The sequence below is a fragment of the Aulonocara stuartgranti genome (assembly GCF_965226115.1).
Source record: "Aulonocara stuartgranti genome assembly, chromosome: 10".
NCBI classification, from domain to species: Eukaryota; Metazoa; Chordata; class Actinopteri; order Cichliformes; family Cichlidae; genus Aulonocara; species Aulonocara stuartgranti.
This window is the reverse complement of record NC_138946.1, coordinates 16,060,588-16,076,443: the sequence shown is the minus strand read 5'-3', so window position 1 is coordinate 16,076,443 and position 15,856 is coordinate 16,060,588. Positions and strand designations below refer to the sequence as shown.

Genomic DNA, 15,856 nt, shown 5'->3' with positions numbered 1-15,856 from the left:
AGGCACTGGTAGTTCCTTTTCTCCCTATTTTCTCTGTTGCACAAAAAGCGAAAATGTTTCTTTTAGTCACCAATATCCACATATCTTAGCCCTACTACGTGAATGTTACTTAAAGCACTTCTTCTGGCCTTATGTAAACCTACCTGTCCATTTAACCAGCACTGCATAGTTCATTTGATCGCCATATAGTCCGTTCATCTATCAGGCAGGTTTGGTCGTGAATCGCAAGGATTAGCAGTAAGGCCACAGGGGAGATGAGATGCAGATTACGGAAGAGATAATGGTGTTTGGATTTAGAGTCACTCAGATGAGGCGGCTGGGACTGAAAGCTACAGCTTTAATCACAGGTGAGCCGTGCGCTCTTTGATCTTATTTAATGGAATGAATTAACGTACAGGTTTAGAAGAGAGCATTTGACAAAACAAATCAAATTAAAATAAATGAAAGGTGTTTGAGATTTATCAGCACTTGATTTCTCAACAGTTAAAAACTCATCTATTTAAGGAGCACTTTGAGCAATGTGAGGCGTCCCTATGGGCCTCCCATTGTTTTTAATAATAAATGACTACTTTCATGCTATTGCACTTTGTTGATGTTCGGTCACAAATTTCAGTACACTTTGGTTTTTGGTCATTGTGGTGATTTATTGTAGAATTTGTTTCCACTTTGGAGGTAAGGAACCTTTAATGAATCAACTCTAGGGAGGTGAAGGAGCTGTACCAATACAGAAAATATTAAAGCCCAGTTCTGCTACAGTAAATTAGGTTTTTAAAAATATATATTTTTCTGCTGCCTAAACTATTAACTAAGCACATGATCAGTTGTGGCCATCTTCCTGATGTACTCATGGATGTTTGTTGTTTCATCCTGGATATGACACTCACTAGTCCTCGGCCTCCTTCTGTCCGCTTTGCAAGCAGCCTCAGGGTGCTGGATTTGGGGTGAAATCATGTATGGTAAGGGGCTTACTAGTTTGTAAATATTTTCACAAATTACAATTAAGATATTGTAATAATTATATTTAAATCTTACAATTGTAATGCATTGTAATGACTGACTTTTTGTAGAAAAGTCAGCCATTCATGTTTTAGTGATGGTCATGGCAAATGAAAATTTAGCAGTGGTAGATAAAACATAAATGCTATACTCAAATACCAATATCATGTACTTTACTATTACAGTGCCACATCTCCGAGGCACATATTACATTTGCTACTAAGCTTTAATTAGCCTACAAGTTACTTTTCAGATCACAATTTGTAGTGCCATTTGAAATCATTGAAAAAACAAGCATTTCAAACTTCCTTATGATGAATTTTAGTAATAAACTAGGCCTTGAGGGTCAGCTGTTCTCGGAAATTCTCAGACTTTATCGGTTGCTAAGTTGAAAACATTTTTGAGCTTGTCACTTTGTGGTTCTCACATGGTAGCTATACTTACACATGTGACAGTACCAAACCAGCAGAAGTAGCGATAATAAACTCAGCTTCAGTAAAATGCTGGGTACATACTAATGCAGCATATTATATGCAGTATAGAATACAAGTAGATACTTACACTTACAAACTCCATTTTGCTGCACATGCACTTTATGTATATAACGGCAGCAGCAGAATTAGTAGGCTAACTTGTTTTATTTGCAACATGTCAGTAACATAACTGAATATAAAAAGAGCATCTTACAGAGGCAGAATTTCAAAGTGGTAAAGCTGGGCAGAGCTTGGTTGAATGTGGCATGTTGTATAAAAGCGCTATGAGTCAAGCTAAGAATCAGTCCATTTACCATGAATAAAAACCAGATCCTATATCACACAAGAGTGGGACAAAATTCATCTGCCAAAAGATCTCCTCAGTTCCCAAGATGGGTTTATTTTGCACAGTCACTGTACATGTACATACCACTACCTCTCCACTACAGCTGCTACAATATTTATAGTAAACTGTACTGATTTATTCTTTTCTTATTTTAAATAAATATATATTTTCTTTATTTATATAGTTCATCTTATTGTTATCTAAGTGTTTCTTGTGTGCAATTTTACCTTTCTATGTGCAATATTGAGGGGGCTCTGAGCCTAAGAATTTAACTGCTGGTAGTAATGTGCCATTGATACCTTTATATGACAAATAAACGACTTGAAAATCTGAAAGTTGAACTTGAAACTTGGATGCTATATAAACATGGCCCTGTCCCTGTGGCTACAGTCAAATTCAAGGTGACATTTTTTTCCCTTAAAATGATTTTTTTTTTTTTCAGTTTAAACATTTGACACATGTTCTATGTACACGAGTTGTAATAATAGCTTATATGAGCGTCAGTATTACCGAATTATGTATTACCTGTCCAGGTAAGCAAGTCGGAGTTTATCTAATCTCCAAAAGTTGATTCTGTTCATCTGGACGTAGCGTTTTGTGGGAGAAACGTTTCGTCACTCATCCAAGTGACTTTATCAGTCTCAGCTGACTGCAGGTTTCCCCAAATCTTATAAACAGTACATTTGCATATTAACTGAAACCAGCCCACTGAAGGAACAATGGGCTGGGAGGTCAGTTCCTCTGAATCGAGAAGGGGGCCTAAGGGTACATCTTTCGCTAAGGGTACATCTTACAATGCTGTGATTGCAGCAATTCCCCAACTCTCTGTGAATGGTACTCATGGCCAATGATCAGTGGTCTTTGATCAGTGGGTTTTGGTCAGTGGTTGTTGATCAATGGTCATGAGAATTTGCATAATTATGATTAAGGAACTGACCTCCCAGCCCATTGTTCCTTCAGTGGGCTGTTTTCAGACATTATGCAAATGTACGATTTGGGGAAACCTGCAGTAAGCTGAGACTGAAGAAGTCACTTGGATGAGTGACGAAATGTTTCTCCCACAAAACGCTATGTCCAGATGAACAGAATCAACTTTTGGAGATTTACTTTCCTGGATGATTGAGAATGCAGATGTTTATCTAATGTTACCTCTATGCGTTAGAAGTCCGTACATTTGTCAAGAGGGTCAAACCCATAACAGCAGCAAATAACACTCCCCAAAAACATGGATATGGCTCCTTCATGCGGTGACCTTATTTACTGCCTGCTGAGTTGAAGCTTGTGTTTGTAGCCGCTTGAAATTGTGTCGAATCTGCTGTGCGAGTCCACAGCCAGCGGAGCAAGATGGCGGTCCCTACGAAACAGTGAGTTGCAGACATGCTAGCATGATTATAACAACATGTTATTATATTGTTTCAGGTTGTTACGGTAAAGCTTAGAGTCGTGCTAAAAGAGCTTATTTCACTATATCAGCCGTGTAGTACCAGCTCGGGGTTTTGTATAAAAACGTCGGCTCTCCTTGCAGCTAGCGACCCAGCTAGCGAAATGCTAACGTTATGCTAGTCTCTCTCATAACTTATTAAACAGCAGCTCCTTAACGTTGGTTATCAAAAAACCCGTTTTGTGTTTTTCATGGTTACCACTCCTCTGTCAGCTTATTATTTTTTTTAATTTTATTTTAACCCGAACAGATGGTTGTAGTTGGGAAGAGTTCACAGCAAATGCTAGTCATTCAAAATACAATTTGGTCTATTTCGTAAAAAAACAAACAAATAATATGCTTGCTTGGTGTCACAGTCAGTTTAAAGCCTTTGCTGTTGTCCCCATTGAAGATGCATAATCATTATGATAACCAGTGAAAGCTTGTCAAATGTGCCGTTGAATCTGTATGCTATACAGATCATTTGTATAACTCTACACATGTATACATCTGTGCGTTTGTGCGTAGTACATCTGTATATTTGCTCTCTGTATAGCAATATAAACATCTGTATACTTATTTGTCAGAATCCGTTCATAATGATTCCCACCTTTTAAACTACCCTTATCTGTGTATAATCGCACTTTTGCACTTACTGCTCTTGCACTTCTGATTCGATGTAAACTGTATTTTGTTACCCTGTACTTATACATGTGTAATGACAACAAAGTTGAATCCTAATCTTAATCCTAATTTAAGAACCTCTGTTTCGTGATTATCCTCAGGTATGGGCTCATTTTGCCACAAAAGAAGGGATTATCAAAGACCACTACCTTACCAAAACCCTCTGTATTCGATGATGACTCCGATGAAGAGGTGGGTAAACAGATTTGTTATAAACAAGACATTACAATTTGTACTTTGTCACTTAGTAAAATGAATTTTATTCAAGTATTTTGTCTAGTAAGAAACTGAAAATAAATAATAAAGAAGTTTATCCACTAACTAGCTTGCTTGTTAGCAGGCTTCTTTCTAAATATACTGAATTTATTTTTGTATGTTTTTTCCCTCAGACCTCAGTTGGGGAAAGCCTGCAGAGAGAATCTATAAAAAAGAAGATGATGAAACAAGTAAGAAGAAAAATTAAAAGATTCAATTAAATTAAAAACAAACAAACAGTGATTTGATGCCTTCATCTTTCTGTCTTCCACTTTCCTTCTTTCTGAAGACGCGTCTGGAGATGCAGAAGGCCCTGGAACAGGACAGTACTGTATATGACTACGATGCTGTGTACGATGACATTCAAAAACAGAGACTAGAGACCAACAAAAAAATCCTGGGAGGCACAGACAAAAAGGTAAATGAATTTATGCTGAATGCTTATAAAGCTGTGCTTGAAAACTAAGCAGCTGGAGTAGTAACAAAACCTCAGTGCTGCTGCTCGGTTCAAGTTGTTTTCTGATGTCCATTTGATGTAATATATGAGATGAAAATTTGTCTGTCTCTCTTTGTTACAGCCAAAATATATCCACCAGTTAATGAAAGCAGTAGAGGACCGAAAGAAAGAGCAAGAACGAAGGGAGGAGAGGAAGATTCACAAGGAAAGAGAAGCAGAGGGAGAGAAGTTTGCAGATAAAGAGGCTTATGTTACATCCGCCTATAGGCAAAAACTGCAGGAACAGGAGGAGGAGGAGGAGAGAGAGAAGAGAGAGGCAGAGATGGAAGGTTGGAGTGATACTTAGCAGTTGTTATTAATGTCTGTGAATGACTGATGCAACTTTTTGTAATCTTTGAGCATTTTGGATATTTTAAATACAAAGTATGTGTGATTTGTTAAAATTTGTGTTTACTTAGCTGCTTTGGATGTGAAGAAACAAAAAGACCTGAGTGGCTTTTATCGGCACCTGTTGAATCAGACTGTAGGAGAGGAGGCAATACCAGATCGCTCTGCGAACAAGTCAGTCATAGCTTCTCATTACTTGCTCACTGATGAACATGTGCATTTTTTTTTTGTTTTGTTTTTTTCGGAGTCTTTATTATATCACTGTTTCTTTTACAGACCTCAAACTTCAAAGGATTCAAAAGACACAGAAAAGACTTCACCTGCTTCCTCGCCTCCATCCAATGAAAATATCCCAAGTTCAAGCAGTGATATCGAGGAGGCGCATGAGCAGAAATCTGGGTTTAGCAAGCCTGGGGGCGGCTCTGCACACTCAAAACGCCAGTACAGGCAGAGGTCACCTTCATCAGGGAGCGGTGACGAAAAGGAGAGGGAAAAGGAGAAGGAGCGAGACAGACATAAAAAGAGCCACAGAGACCAAGACAGAGCAAGGAATAGAGATAGAGAGCGAGAAAGAGACAGAAACAGGGGAAGGGAAAGAGATGACAGGCATGGAGAAAGAAGAAGCGACAGAGATAGAAGGAGAGACAGAGACCGAGGTAGAGAAGACGACAGAGGTAGAGGAGGCAGAGGTGATACCGAAAGGGACGACAGGCATGGAAAGAGGGAGAGGAGCTCCAGAGAAAGAGAACGGGATAAGAATGGGGAGAGGGAAAAGAGAAGGAAACCGGATGAAGACAAGAGGAAAGACAGACATCTGGAGGAAGAGCAGGTACTACGGAAGGAACCAGAGAAGGAGAAGGGCATGAACAAGGAAGAAAATGAACTTGAAAGGAAGGAAGAAGTTGAATGCACAATAGAGAACAAAGATGAGCAGAAAAATCAAGGCGAGGAGAAAGAGGAAGCGGAAGAGAAGACAAACAAGTTTGCAAAGCGCAGCACAGATCAGACTGTGAGTTCGGCAAGAGAGAGGTACATGGCCAGGCAGATGGCCCGCTCTGCATCTAAAAGCTATATCGAGAAAGAGGAGGACTGAGAGCACACACAGAAAACATCTCCAAACTGCACTCTGTGTTTTGAGAATATTTATATTTTGTTTAAAAGACATCCCTTAAAAAAGCAAATGATTTTTTTTTCTTTAAACAGTTAGTGCTAACTGAACCTGTAGGGTGGTTCCTACTGAAAAATAAACATTTTAACATCTTAACATGAAGCTGTATGTAAGAGACTTATTTAAATGTTTAGGGGGAAAATCCTCAAACTGGAGGAAATTGGGAAAATGTATTTTTAAGGACTATTTTTCACTGTGGATTAATGCATACATGGTGGACTAGTGGGGCTTTAAGAATAGAACAGGATGAACTGCAATGTTTGTGTTCATTTTAAAGACCATCCTCCCACTGCAGCAATGTGGATTTTTGATCTTCATAATGTTTCTGAACAGCAGTAAAGCTCAAACTGAGTAAGATGACAGTACTTGTTAGTAGGGTAAGTTTATTGTTGGTTATAGTCTTTTCATGGAACATTAATATGATTATAGTACATTACCAACCTTTTCCTGTAACCACCATACAATGAACAGACTGAAAGTGTGCAAATATTTCACAGTCCCTGGCAAAGAAATGCAGATTTGTGTTTTATCTTTGTAAAAATAAAAATGTTGAATATGAGGGGTTTTTTCTAGAGAGCCTCTTGTATCCTGTCCTAAATGAATGAGTGTAAATCGTACGTTTTATCTCAGCTGCTAAACTGCAGATTTGACTTCTGAACTGGTGATGTGTTCATTCACTTTTTATTTTTCTGGTGTATTCAGTGATGGACTAATAAAATAAGGTCTGATTCACAGTTTCTACTGCTCCTGGTCAGTCTTAATTACATACTGAAATAAGTACAAAAGAATTCAGAGGGTATCATTTTTTATTGCTATATAATCATTGCAAAGGAAAGTTGGAGATATAGAGAATTGACAGTTAAACATATTTATTTGCTTTCACCATTAATGCTGCTGAGTCACTATTATGCCTATTTCACAATATGTTTTACTTAACATGGGCATTTTTTTAATGTATAATTTGCTCAAACACAGATATTGATCACTGTTGAGGAAGTTAGATCACTGATTGACTGATCCTAACTTCATCCAACCTCTTAGTAATAGAATGTAGGAAGGTTAACTGTCAAATAATCAGTTTGCTCATTTGTGTCACAACAATATTAAACAAAAAAGGAAAAATAAAGAAAATGGTTTACATTTTTTGGTCTAAATACTTTGGGGATTCCCCAAGTAATCCCCCCCTCTGAAACCCCCCCCCCCCCCCCAAACTGCACCCCTTAAACTGGCTCTAAAACCTAGTTCTAGTATGTTATAAAGTTACTAAGCACTAATTAGCAGGTATACCTATCTGACCATGGCACCCTAATAGTTTATGAATGGAACTTTTGCTAGCCATTGCTGGTAACTTGAATAATGATAACATTTTGTATTATGAAAATTATGAAAGGAAATGGACAAAAAAGATCACATTAAAAAACTGTCTAAATTCTTTGATCTTTAATAAAATGAGCATTGTGGCTGCTCTACCCGGTGTAACAATTAAGTTTAAAATCCAGGCATCCATGAAAACAGGATTTATGAAGTATAACAGAATTAGAAGGTAGCAGGGCATTAGCTCGCTCGTTTCCATCTAAAGATAATATAACATGTTCTGACTGAGAGATTTCTGAAAAGATTAAAACGTACAGCTCTGGTATCACTTCTGACATAAATTTAGGCAGAAAACTAAACAGCAGTTTGTAGGGTTACTGCAGTTGGGCTAGCTCAGACCTTCCCAAAGTGTGTGTGTGGGGGGGGGGGGGGGCGCAGAGCCATTGCAGGGGAGGCACGGTATGAAAAGGGGGGAAAAAACCAAAACGCTTGGACACTGCTAGCACAAGCGGCCACAGAAACGCAAAGCAGGAGATGAAGCATCGCTGAGTATGTTTCCAACCAACTTCATTCTAAGCCAAAGACTATAAAATATGATGAAGCATGTCTTCCCTTTGGCTTCACCTGCACAAGTGCCAAGGTAGGTCTCGTCAGCAGAATTGGTTTTCCCTGCGTCGGGAGCACGCGCTGGGCTGTTCAAATCCCGGACAAACAGTATCCCACATTCTTGATTTTTAGTTCACAAACACTTGTTGTAATGACTAACTACTCCTGACATGTTGGAGATGTTTGCTCTTTATACAGTAAAGTTACAGCGGGATACAAATAATATCAGGCTGATCCTGCCGTGATTTGTTCCCCTGGTTCAAACCACAGACAAACAGTATCCCACAGTTGTTTATGTTTTTGAACCCCTTTTGCACAGAGAGGCATTTTTTGACAAATGTATTGATAGCAATGTTGAATATTATTACACAGGCAAAAAAACAACTACACATAAAATATTCACAACGTGACGCCTCTGCCTTTGTAAATGGAGGGACAGTAACTGCGTGTGTATGTAAGCCTGTAAAAACTGAAGATAGTCAGATTAACAGTAACAGTATTTTGTCTCTATCCGGCATTCTGCAATTCATCTCATGTAAACAATAACGTGGTGCACAGTGTGACGTGAAAAAAAGGCACATACCTTTGACGTTGTGTGACAAACTCTGTATTTTTCGTCCACACGTAAAGGCAAAAAAGGAGTTTTAAAAAATCTCCGTTTTCGGTGATTCAAAACGCTGTTTACGTGTGGACGAAACAGCTGCGTTTTCAAAAATACCCGTGTAGGTGTGGACATAGTGTAAAAGAGTTAGTAGTTTATTTTATTACTACCTGTCATTTTTAATTGTTTACTAAATGTTTGAGGTGTGAAATAAACCTCAACGGAGCAAAATAAGGGTGTGTGTGGTTGGAGGATGTGTTTGTGTTTCAAATTGGTCATGTGACTGCATGGCCACATCTGATTGGTAAAAAAGTTACCGGAAACTCCACTGGTGGCATGTTATTTAATGTGTTAAACTAATTATTTTTTAAAAAAGTAACGAGTTAAATTTTGCAAATATAGCGGAGTAAAAGTACCGTTTCTTCTTCACAAATGTACTCAAGTAAAAGTAAAAAGTATCGTGCAAAAAAGGTACTTTCAAAGTACTTTTTTTTCCAAAAACTTACTCAAGTAAATGTAACGGAGTAAATGTAACTCGTTACTACCCACCTCTGACTGGCAGCCCTTTATAGAATGCTGCTAATTGGCCATCAAAACATACTATTATCTGGGGTTACATATTAAGCTAAACTAATAAGCTACACAAGCTTGTGTAATTTTCCAACTTTTCTTTTTACCTTATAAATATTTTCCTTATGGCAGCACAGTGTGTGTAACGGTTTATGCTGAGGATGACATCACTTAATGTTGCAAATAATATTTTCTATTGAGAGTAGAGGGGAAAATGAGAATAGACAGAGTCAGAGCTGTTTTATTTTCTTATTCTTTGTGAAAGCCAGTTTAGAGTCACCAGTGAAGATCCGTGTCTTTGGAATGTGGGAATCTGTCCTCAAAAGGGGAGAACACTCAAAGTCCACACAGAAGATCAGGACATTAAACCAGGAACCTTATCCACTGCATCACCACATCACTTCTTCAAACTAAACTCCCAGTGTCCACAGAACTTATTCTTTTACATAATCATTATTCTGTTTTATAGAAATTGATGAACCTGGCCAACTATCAGTAGCATTATCTTTGTATATTTTAATCATTTAGCCTATTATTTCTTTTGGGTATGGATAAATTCATGTTATTTATCAGCATTTATGTTATCTGTGCAGAAAATGCACTACATGGCTGCATTTTGCCTATGCAGGCTGTGAAATAAATAGAAATGCCCAGCAAAAAATTATATGTCTCATATAAAAAATTTTATGAGACAGTATGACTCATGTGACCATTTTGAACCCCACCGCCCATATTTCACAGCCAGCAGAGATAACACACCTGATGTCTGGCTAACAAATAGGAAATTACCCTATGGTGTCTTTTGTTAAGTAAATAATTCATGTATTTTATTATCCTGAGTTAATCATATTAATCCTTCATTATGTGAAGGATTCTTTACATGATCTTATTCATCAGTCTTGGTGTAGACAGCGAGAGCGAAATCTGCAGTGATGTTGGGTTCATTGGTGGATGGGATGATCACATACTCTCCAGGTTCCAGACTGTGGAGTTCAGTGAGATCTCGCCGAGTGCTGTAAGTCTTTTCTGCCTTCACAGGCCTGTTCCTCTGAAAGAAATCCTGTTGCAGGCGTCCTTGTGGGGTCTGGGAGAAATATGAAGGAACTTTAGTGAAATACTCTTCTGAGTCTAAGTATACATTGTTATTAAAATGCTGAATTTACTTTCGGTGCACAGTCAAAGTTTCATATATTTGTTATTGTTTGCACTTACCCCTGGTGGAATCTGTTAATTGGAAAATGGTAAGAATAATATCATTAAACTGTTTCGCAGGAACCATTTTCCATAGTAACTTTAATGAATGTGAAATCAGTGAAGGCATTTTTTTATTGTTATTGTCTTACTAACTCAGCTGCTCAATTAGGAAAAGCGCTTGTGTTTTAATAACAGGGTGATACAATTGTTTTAAAGATTTAGTTTCTTGTCCTTTGGTAGTCAGTTGCAGTATTTAACAATTATTTAAATTAAAGGAAGCGGATTCAGAATGAATACCTTATAGATGGTAAGTGTAGTTTTGTGGCGGTGTATCTCAATGCGATTTCCCTGATGAGGTTTCTGCATCAGGGAGAGCATGATGTTTTTGTCTCCCGGCTCCTTCTTGTCTATAACAGTCACTCGAATGCGATACTGAGGGTTTGTTGCAAAGGTGGCTACAGAGAGGAAACAGTTTATTTGTTAGTTACAGGTTTTAGAAATTTATGGTGGGTTTTGTGTTTGTACAGGTAAATGAAAAATGTAAAAACCAAAATATTCCTTTAGTGATAGTTAAAGTTTAGAAAGGAATGAACTTGTCTTACAGTGTTTCACATTGCCACCTGCAGATGTCCCTGCTACCCAGCTGTCATCGTAAATCATGCAATTCCACTGACATTTTAAGTCTCCATCAAGAAAGTTAGGGGTCTCACAGCAGATGTATACTTTAGCAAAACAGGAACAGAAGTCCTCCATTTGCATCCTGACAGCCAGATGAGCAGATAGAGATAAAATAGGAAATAAACATTAAATATCAAGCAGTAAGACATAAACTCTTTAGTAATGCATCAAAATGATTGTGTGATTGTTTTGTTTGTTTTTGAGTTTTTAAAATGCTTTTTTAAAATATTGAGAGTAAACAGTGTGCAAAATTTCTAATTTACCAGAACTCTCCGTCGTCACGGTCGAAACACTTTTTTTTAACTTCTGGACTTACTTTGTCCCACAAATCTGACCTGAGAACACAAAACAAATAAGTTAATGACAGACTTTAATGCAGCAAAACAGATATATCTAATTTACAATTTCATTTGTCTTGAAGTTCTTAAGTTGTTCTTCTTTATAACAGAAAGCATCCTGTGGTCATCCACCACTATTGTTCTCTGTGGATGTCTGGCCATTTTCATTTTGCACAGCACGCATATGTGTTTTCTCTCTCTCTCACTCTTTTTTTGATTGACCACTGATGTTGTTCCAACTATACTGTTTATCTCATGTTTAGAAATTCAAGTGCTGTGGTTTTGTAAAAAAACAGCTTTTAATTAAATAATAATAATAATAATGAGTTGATTATGTGTAGGTGCAACACTAGTAAAAATTGTGTCATTGTCAGTGGTATATGGACATTGTTTGTTGTTTGATTAAGTCAAGTACTTGTCGCTCCATTTTCCGTTCCACTCCCGTCTGCCCCATGGGTTCATGACTCGCACCAGTCGTACTTTAGAGGCGTTTAATTCCACCTTCAGATGAAATAATAAAGTTTTTTTTTTTTTAAACGAAATTCTTCTTTATCATTATCACCAAGTATTCTTTAATTGACACTGTTACAATTTTGCTGCAATTAACCTCGTACCAAAAGCCCCTTTCCTAGATGGAATATACTTTTGAAACTCAAGAATTTACCTCAGTGATGCCTGTGACAGAATAGGCATGCCTCATCACCAATCCATTGTTGGCCATTGCATCCTGGAAAAGACACGCAAGATAAATTATGTATTGAGGGTTCTTTTGTTTTGATTTTAATTATTGTTGTTTTGTTTTATTGTTTCTCTAGAAATTTATTTCTCACCTTTTTAGTCGAAGAGCAAATCAGTGATTTGCACTTAGTGGCTCTGCTTAGTGTCAGCCAAAGCTCATCGCAACTCGGTGCGTTGGGCTCTGTGGGATAGTAAATCTGGTTCACACCTCCAGTGAAATCTTTGAAGGCATCTGATGATGACCAACCACGCAGGTTTGCATATGAACCACAAAGTCTGAAGGAGACACACAGAGAAAGAAAAATATTTGTAAATCTTTTCTGAACCTTCTGAACTGATTTACGTGAAAGTGTGTGACGTGGTTCTGTACTTGGCATATGCCTTCTCCAGCAGAGGAGCCCAGAACTCATTTCCACATTTCGAGGACGCAAACAGTAACTGCTTGTTTTTCGTTGGCAGATTGTCATCAATGACAACATCTACCCACTTTCCAAACCACCAGAACTGAAACAGAGAAAACAGCTTAATAAGGATTAATAACCAGTGTGTTGTGTTTCTGTTTTGTAAAAGTATTCTTTAGACACATTTATTAATCCTTTGTTACCCGGAAGTGAAATATTCCTGCATAATCCACAAAGGACTGGTCCATTGGTACAACTTGTTCCATCAGATTTGTTTGAAAGGTCAGTGCAGATATTGCAGACACAAACCAGCAGTTACCTGATAAAAGAAGGAAACTAATAGTTTTCTCAAGCTGACGGAGTTAAATTATGGAACAGTCTAAAAGCAGAAATAAAAGAAAGTAACAACATAAACCAAAACTAATTTTAAACAAATATAAGAATGAAGAAAACGGGGTTAACACAGGACCGTAATTGAAGGGATGTTTTGGTTTGTTGGTTTCATTATTTGTGAATCTGCATATTTACACATTCTGTCTTTATTTATATGAAAGAAACTATATTGTGATTTTTTTTTGGTTTTGTTTTGTTTTGGTTTCATTTGTTTGTTTAATTTAAGACTAAAAGAAAATTAAATGAATGAGATGTAAAATTTGAGGGGGTAGGGCCAAATAAGTGTGTACGTCTACCTACTCCCTTTCAAAAAAAATGGAATGATATTATGTAATGATCGTGAACGTACATGTTTAAAATAAAAATGAACTGAACTGTGGAACATAGTTGTCATTGTCATTAGCTATAAATAAGAAAGTTTTGCTTACCCACGTTGCCTTGTCCAAAGTCAAATCGTGACATACCATCTGTACAGAAAGCAGGCTTATCCTTCTTTCCTCGTTCTCTCAATAAATCCTTGAAAAGACAGTGGAGAAAAATGTGATGTTGACAAGCATTTAAAAAGAATCTGTTTTTCCTACTGTACAGAAATGCTAACTAACAATCCATCAGATTTGAAAGTGAAAGAAAAATAAATATAATTAAAATGATTTAACTGCTGGTCGAAGCCATTTCACTTCACTCTCCTGTGAGGGACTCATATCAGGCAGGTCACCCAAAGAAAGACCGTTTGGTGGGAACTCATTGTCCACAAACAGTTCTCCTTTGTGGAGGCAGTCAGCTTTTATCTGAGCGAAGTCCTGATTTTTGAACTTGGCAGGGTTGGAGGGGCTTCCCTCGCTGCCATCTGGGTAACGCAAGTTGACGAGACAAGTTTCAGATTTAGCCATGATGATGATGATGACGAAGTCTTCAGAGAGATTCTGGTGCAAGGAAAAAAAATTCAGAAACACAAAACTCTAATTTAAAGGTTTTTCTTGAAAGAACAGAGATTATTACCTGTGCACGGTGGCAAGCAACTGATTCTTCCTTGCAAGAGAAGCACCTTGGAATTGCCAAATGTGATATGTGCAGCATCTTATATTCACACTGTCTTACGCAAGTTTGAAATCCCACCCCCAAAAATGTAGAACAGCTATTATAGGCTGTGGCTGAGAGGAATGGGTTGGACAACAAAATAGATTTTCTCTGGAAAAAACAGGTGCAAAACCATGACACCTGATAATTTGATTTCTTGTAATTTGCATATTGCTCCATCTGCTGAAATCCAGCATGGGTTTGGACATGTTCACACACAGTCAACAACCAGGCATGAAGTCTAACTTTCAATAATTTGCTGTGCTTACACTTGTATTAGAAAAAAAATTGTGTATACATTCTTACCATGCACACTGTGGCATCAAATAATGTAGTGTTTTCATTTTAGCACAATATAACTGAATAAATAAATACAGTTTGTTTGTTTGCTTTGTTTTTGTGATCAGAATGAAGTTTTCCACGTCTTTTAGGAGAACATGTTAAAATATCATCTTCTTCAAAGGTGCTGCTGCTACTACATTATCCTGTTGAGTCTATCTTTCAGTTAAAATTATTAAATGTAATTAAAAACATTACCAGTAGTTTTTTTTTTTCTTTCCAGCTGGTCACTCGGGTTAATGTTTGTCTTATTTAGTAAATAGAAAAGGAAACTTGTATTGGTATTATGGCAGAAAAAAGGCTGAGGTAATGACAGTAAAAGTTTGGGGTTTGAAATCAAATAAAGGAAATTATATATTTATTTATTACATGTTGGGCATTGGTCCTACAAAAAGTTTTAGATGGCTGTTAGAAGTTGGGACAACTGTCATGAGCATTTTACCTTATTTCGTTAATGTGGTTGTGATATTTACCACTATCATATTCATGTTTTTGGAATAAGAGGCAGAAATATGAGGAGGAGTGTGTTAAAACTATTATTTCTGTTCCTCATTAAAACTGATGTTTTGACAAAACTGTTGGCTGAGTTACAGTGAGCAGATCAGTTTCCAGTGTTTCAATCATTTAACCACATTTCTACACAGTGATCAATACAAATAAATACATCTCAGTATGTCTTTTTCCAGCAGTGCCTACACAAAGAGTGATTGCTGCGTTTGTTTTTCTTGTACTTCACTTAAATATGGGGTGTGCATTTGGCCTGGAGTTTGAAACAAGCTCGCTCTTATCGTAGAGCTGTCACACACATTTTACCATGTTTTAACATGTTAGCGTAACAAAGGATGCCTGACATATTTCTTTGCTGCCCGAAGCTAATACCATATCATGTTCCCTGAAAATGTCGACTGAAAAAAACAAACAAGAAAATCTTATTTAGTTGAAGTGGTTGTGATTGTTACCTGTAGAAATGTTCATTTAGTTGGAATGAGAGAAGAAAATGAGAGAGAGAGTGTTGTGGTTGTGATAGTAATGTACAGTGATGTGTCTGTAAAAATGCAGATACTGTATAGGAATCCTGTACATCACCAAGTCTCAGGTTTTAGATGATGAGGTAATGCAATTTTAAGTTCTTGCTTTTGTAATAAAATACAATAAAGTTTATTATGAAATATTGTTAACTCATTCACTGCCATTGACGTCTATAGCCGTCAATTGCAGTGAATGAGTCAATGGGTTTAACTCATTCACTGCCAATGGCTGGCAGTGAATGAGTTAAATGTCGTCTTGATGCATGCTCAATCATCCAGGTAAGTAATTCTCCAAAAGTTGATTCTGTTCCTATGGACGTAGCATTTTCAGTGGGAGAAATGTTTCGTCACTCGTCCAAGTGACTTCTTCAGTCTCAGCTGACTGCAGGTTTC

General features: G+C 37.3%; 2 protein-coding genes across 2 annotated transcripts; one reads left to right on the top strand and one right to left on the bottom strand.

Moving 5' to 3' along the window:
- Window positions 1-3,026: 3,026 nt before the first annotated feature.
- Window positions 3,027-6,923, top strand: nsrp1 (nuclear speckle splicing regulatory protein 1). The gene is made up of 7 exons (XM_082547949.1): window positions 3,027-3,179; window positions 4,021-4,111; window positions 4,309-4,365; window positions 4,464-4,592; window positions 4,753-4,960; window positions 5,090-5,192; window positions 5,295-6,923. The coding sequence occupies exons 1-7, from the start codon at window positions 3,160-3,162 to the stop codon at window positions 6,109-6,111; spliced, it is 1,425 nt and encodes a 474-aa protein (XP_082404075.1). The 5' UTR covers window positions 3,027-3,159; the 3' UTR covers window positions 6,112-6,923.
- Window positions 6,924-9,502: 2,579 nt separating this feature from the next.
- Window positions 9,503-14,126, bottom strand: LOC309715110 (calpain-1 catalytic subunit-like). Its single transcript, XM_082547948.1, has 13 exons — window positions 14,019-14,126; window positions 13,676-13,942; window positions 13,448-13,535; window positions 12,830-12,945; window positions 12,596-12,729; window positions 12,318-12,501; window positions 12,152-12,214; window positions 11,903-11,988; window positions 11,413-11,484; window positions 11,074-11,231; window positions 10,769-10,926; window positions 10,490-10,501; window positions 9,503-10,361 (listed from the first exon to the last, which is right to left on the bottom strand). Exons 1-13 carry the CDS (start codon window positions 14,094-14,096, stop codon window positions 10,164-10,166), a joined length of 1,614 nt encoding a protein of 537 aa, XP_082404074.1. The 5' UTR covers window positions 14,097-14,126; the 3' UTR covers window positions 9,503-10,163.
- Between the last annotated feature and the right edge of the window lie 1,730 nt (window positions 14,127-15,856).

Bases quoted from the DNA above. Each gene is read 5' to 3' on its own strand.
- nsrp1 (XM_082547949.1), top strand. From the start codon at position 3,160: ATGGCGGTCCCTACGAAACA. The intron at 4,112-4,308 runs GTGGGTAAACAG...TTTTTCCCTCAG, and splicing joins ATGATGACTCCGATGAAGAG to ACCTCAGTTGGGGAAAGCCT. The intron at 4,961-5,089 runs GTTGGAGTGATA...GTGTTTACTTAG, and splicing joins GAGAGAGGCAGAGATGGAAG to CTGCTTTGGATGTGAAGAAA.
- LOC309715110 (XM_082547948.1), bottom strand. From the start codon at position 14,096: ATGCTGCACATATCACATTTGGCAATTCCAAGGTGCTTCTCTTGCAAG. The intron at 13,943-14,018 runs GTAATAATCTCT...TCCTTGCACCAG, and splicing joins TTGCTTGCCACCGTGCACAG to AATCTCTCTGAAGACTTCGT. The intron at 11,989-12,151 runs GTAAATTCTTGA...TTTCATCTGAAG, and splicing joins CTGTCACAGGCATCACTGAG to GTGGAATTAAACGCCTCTAA.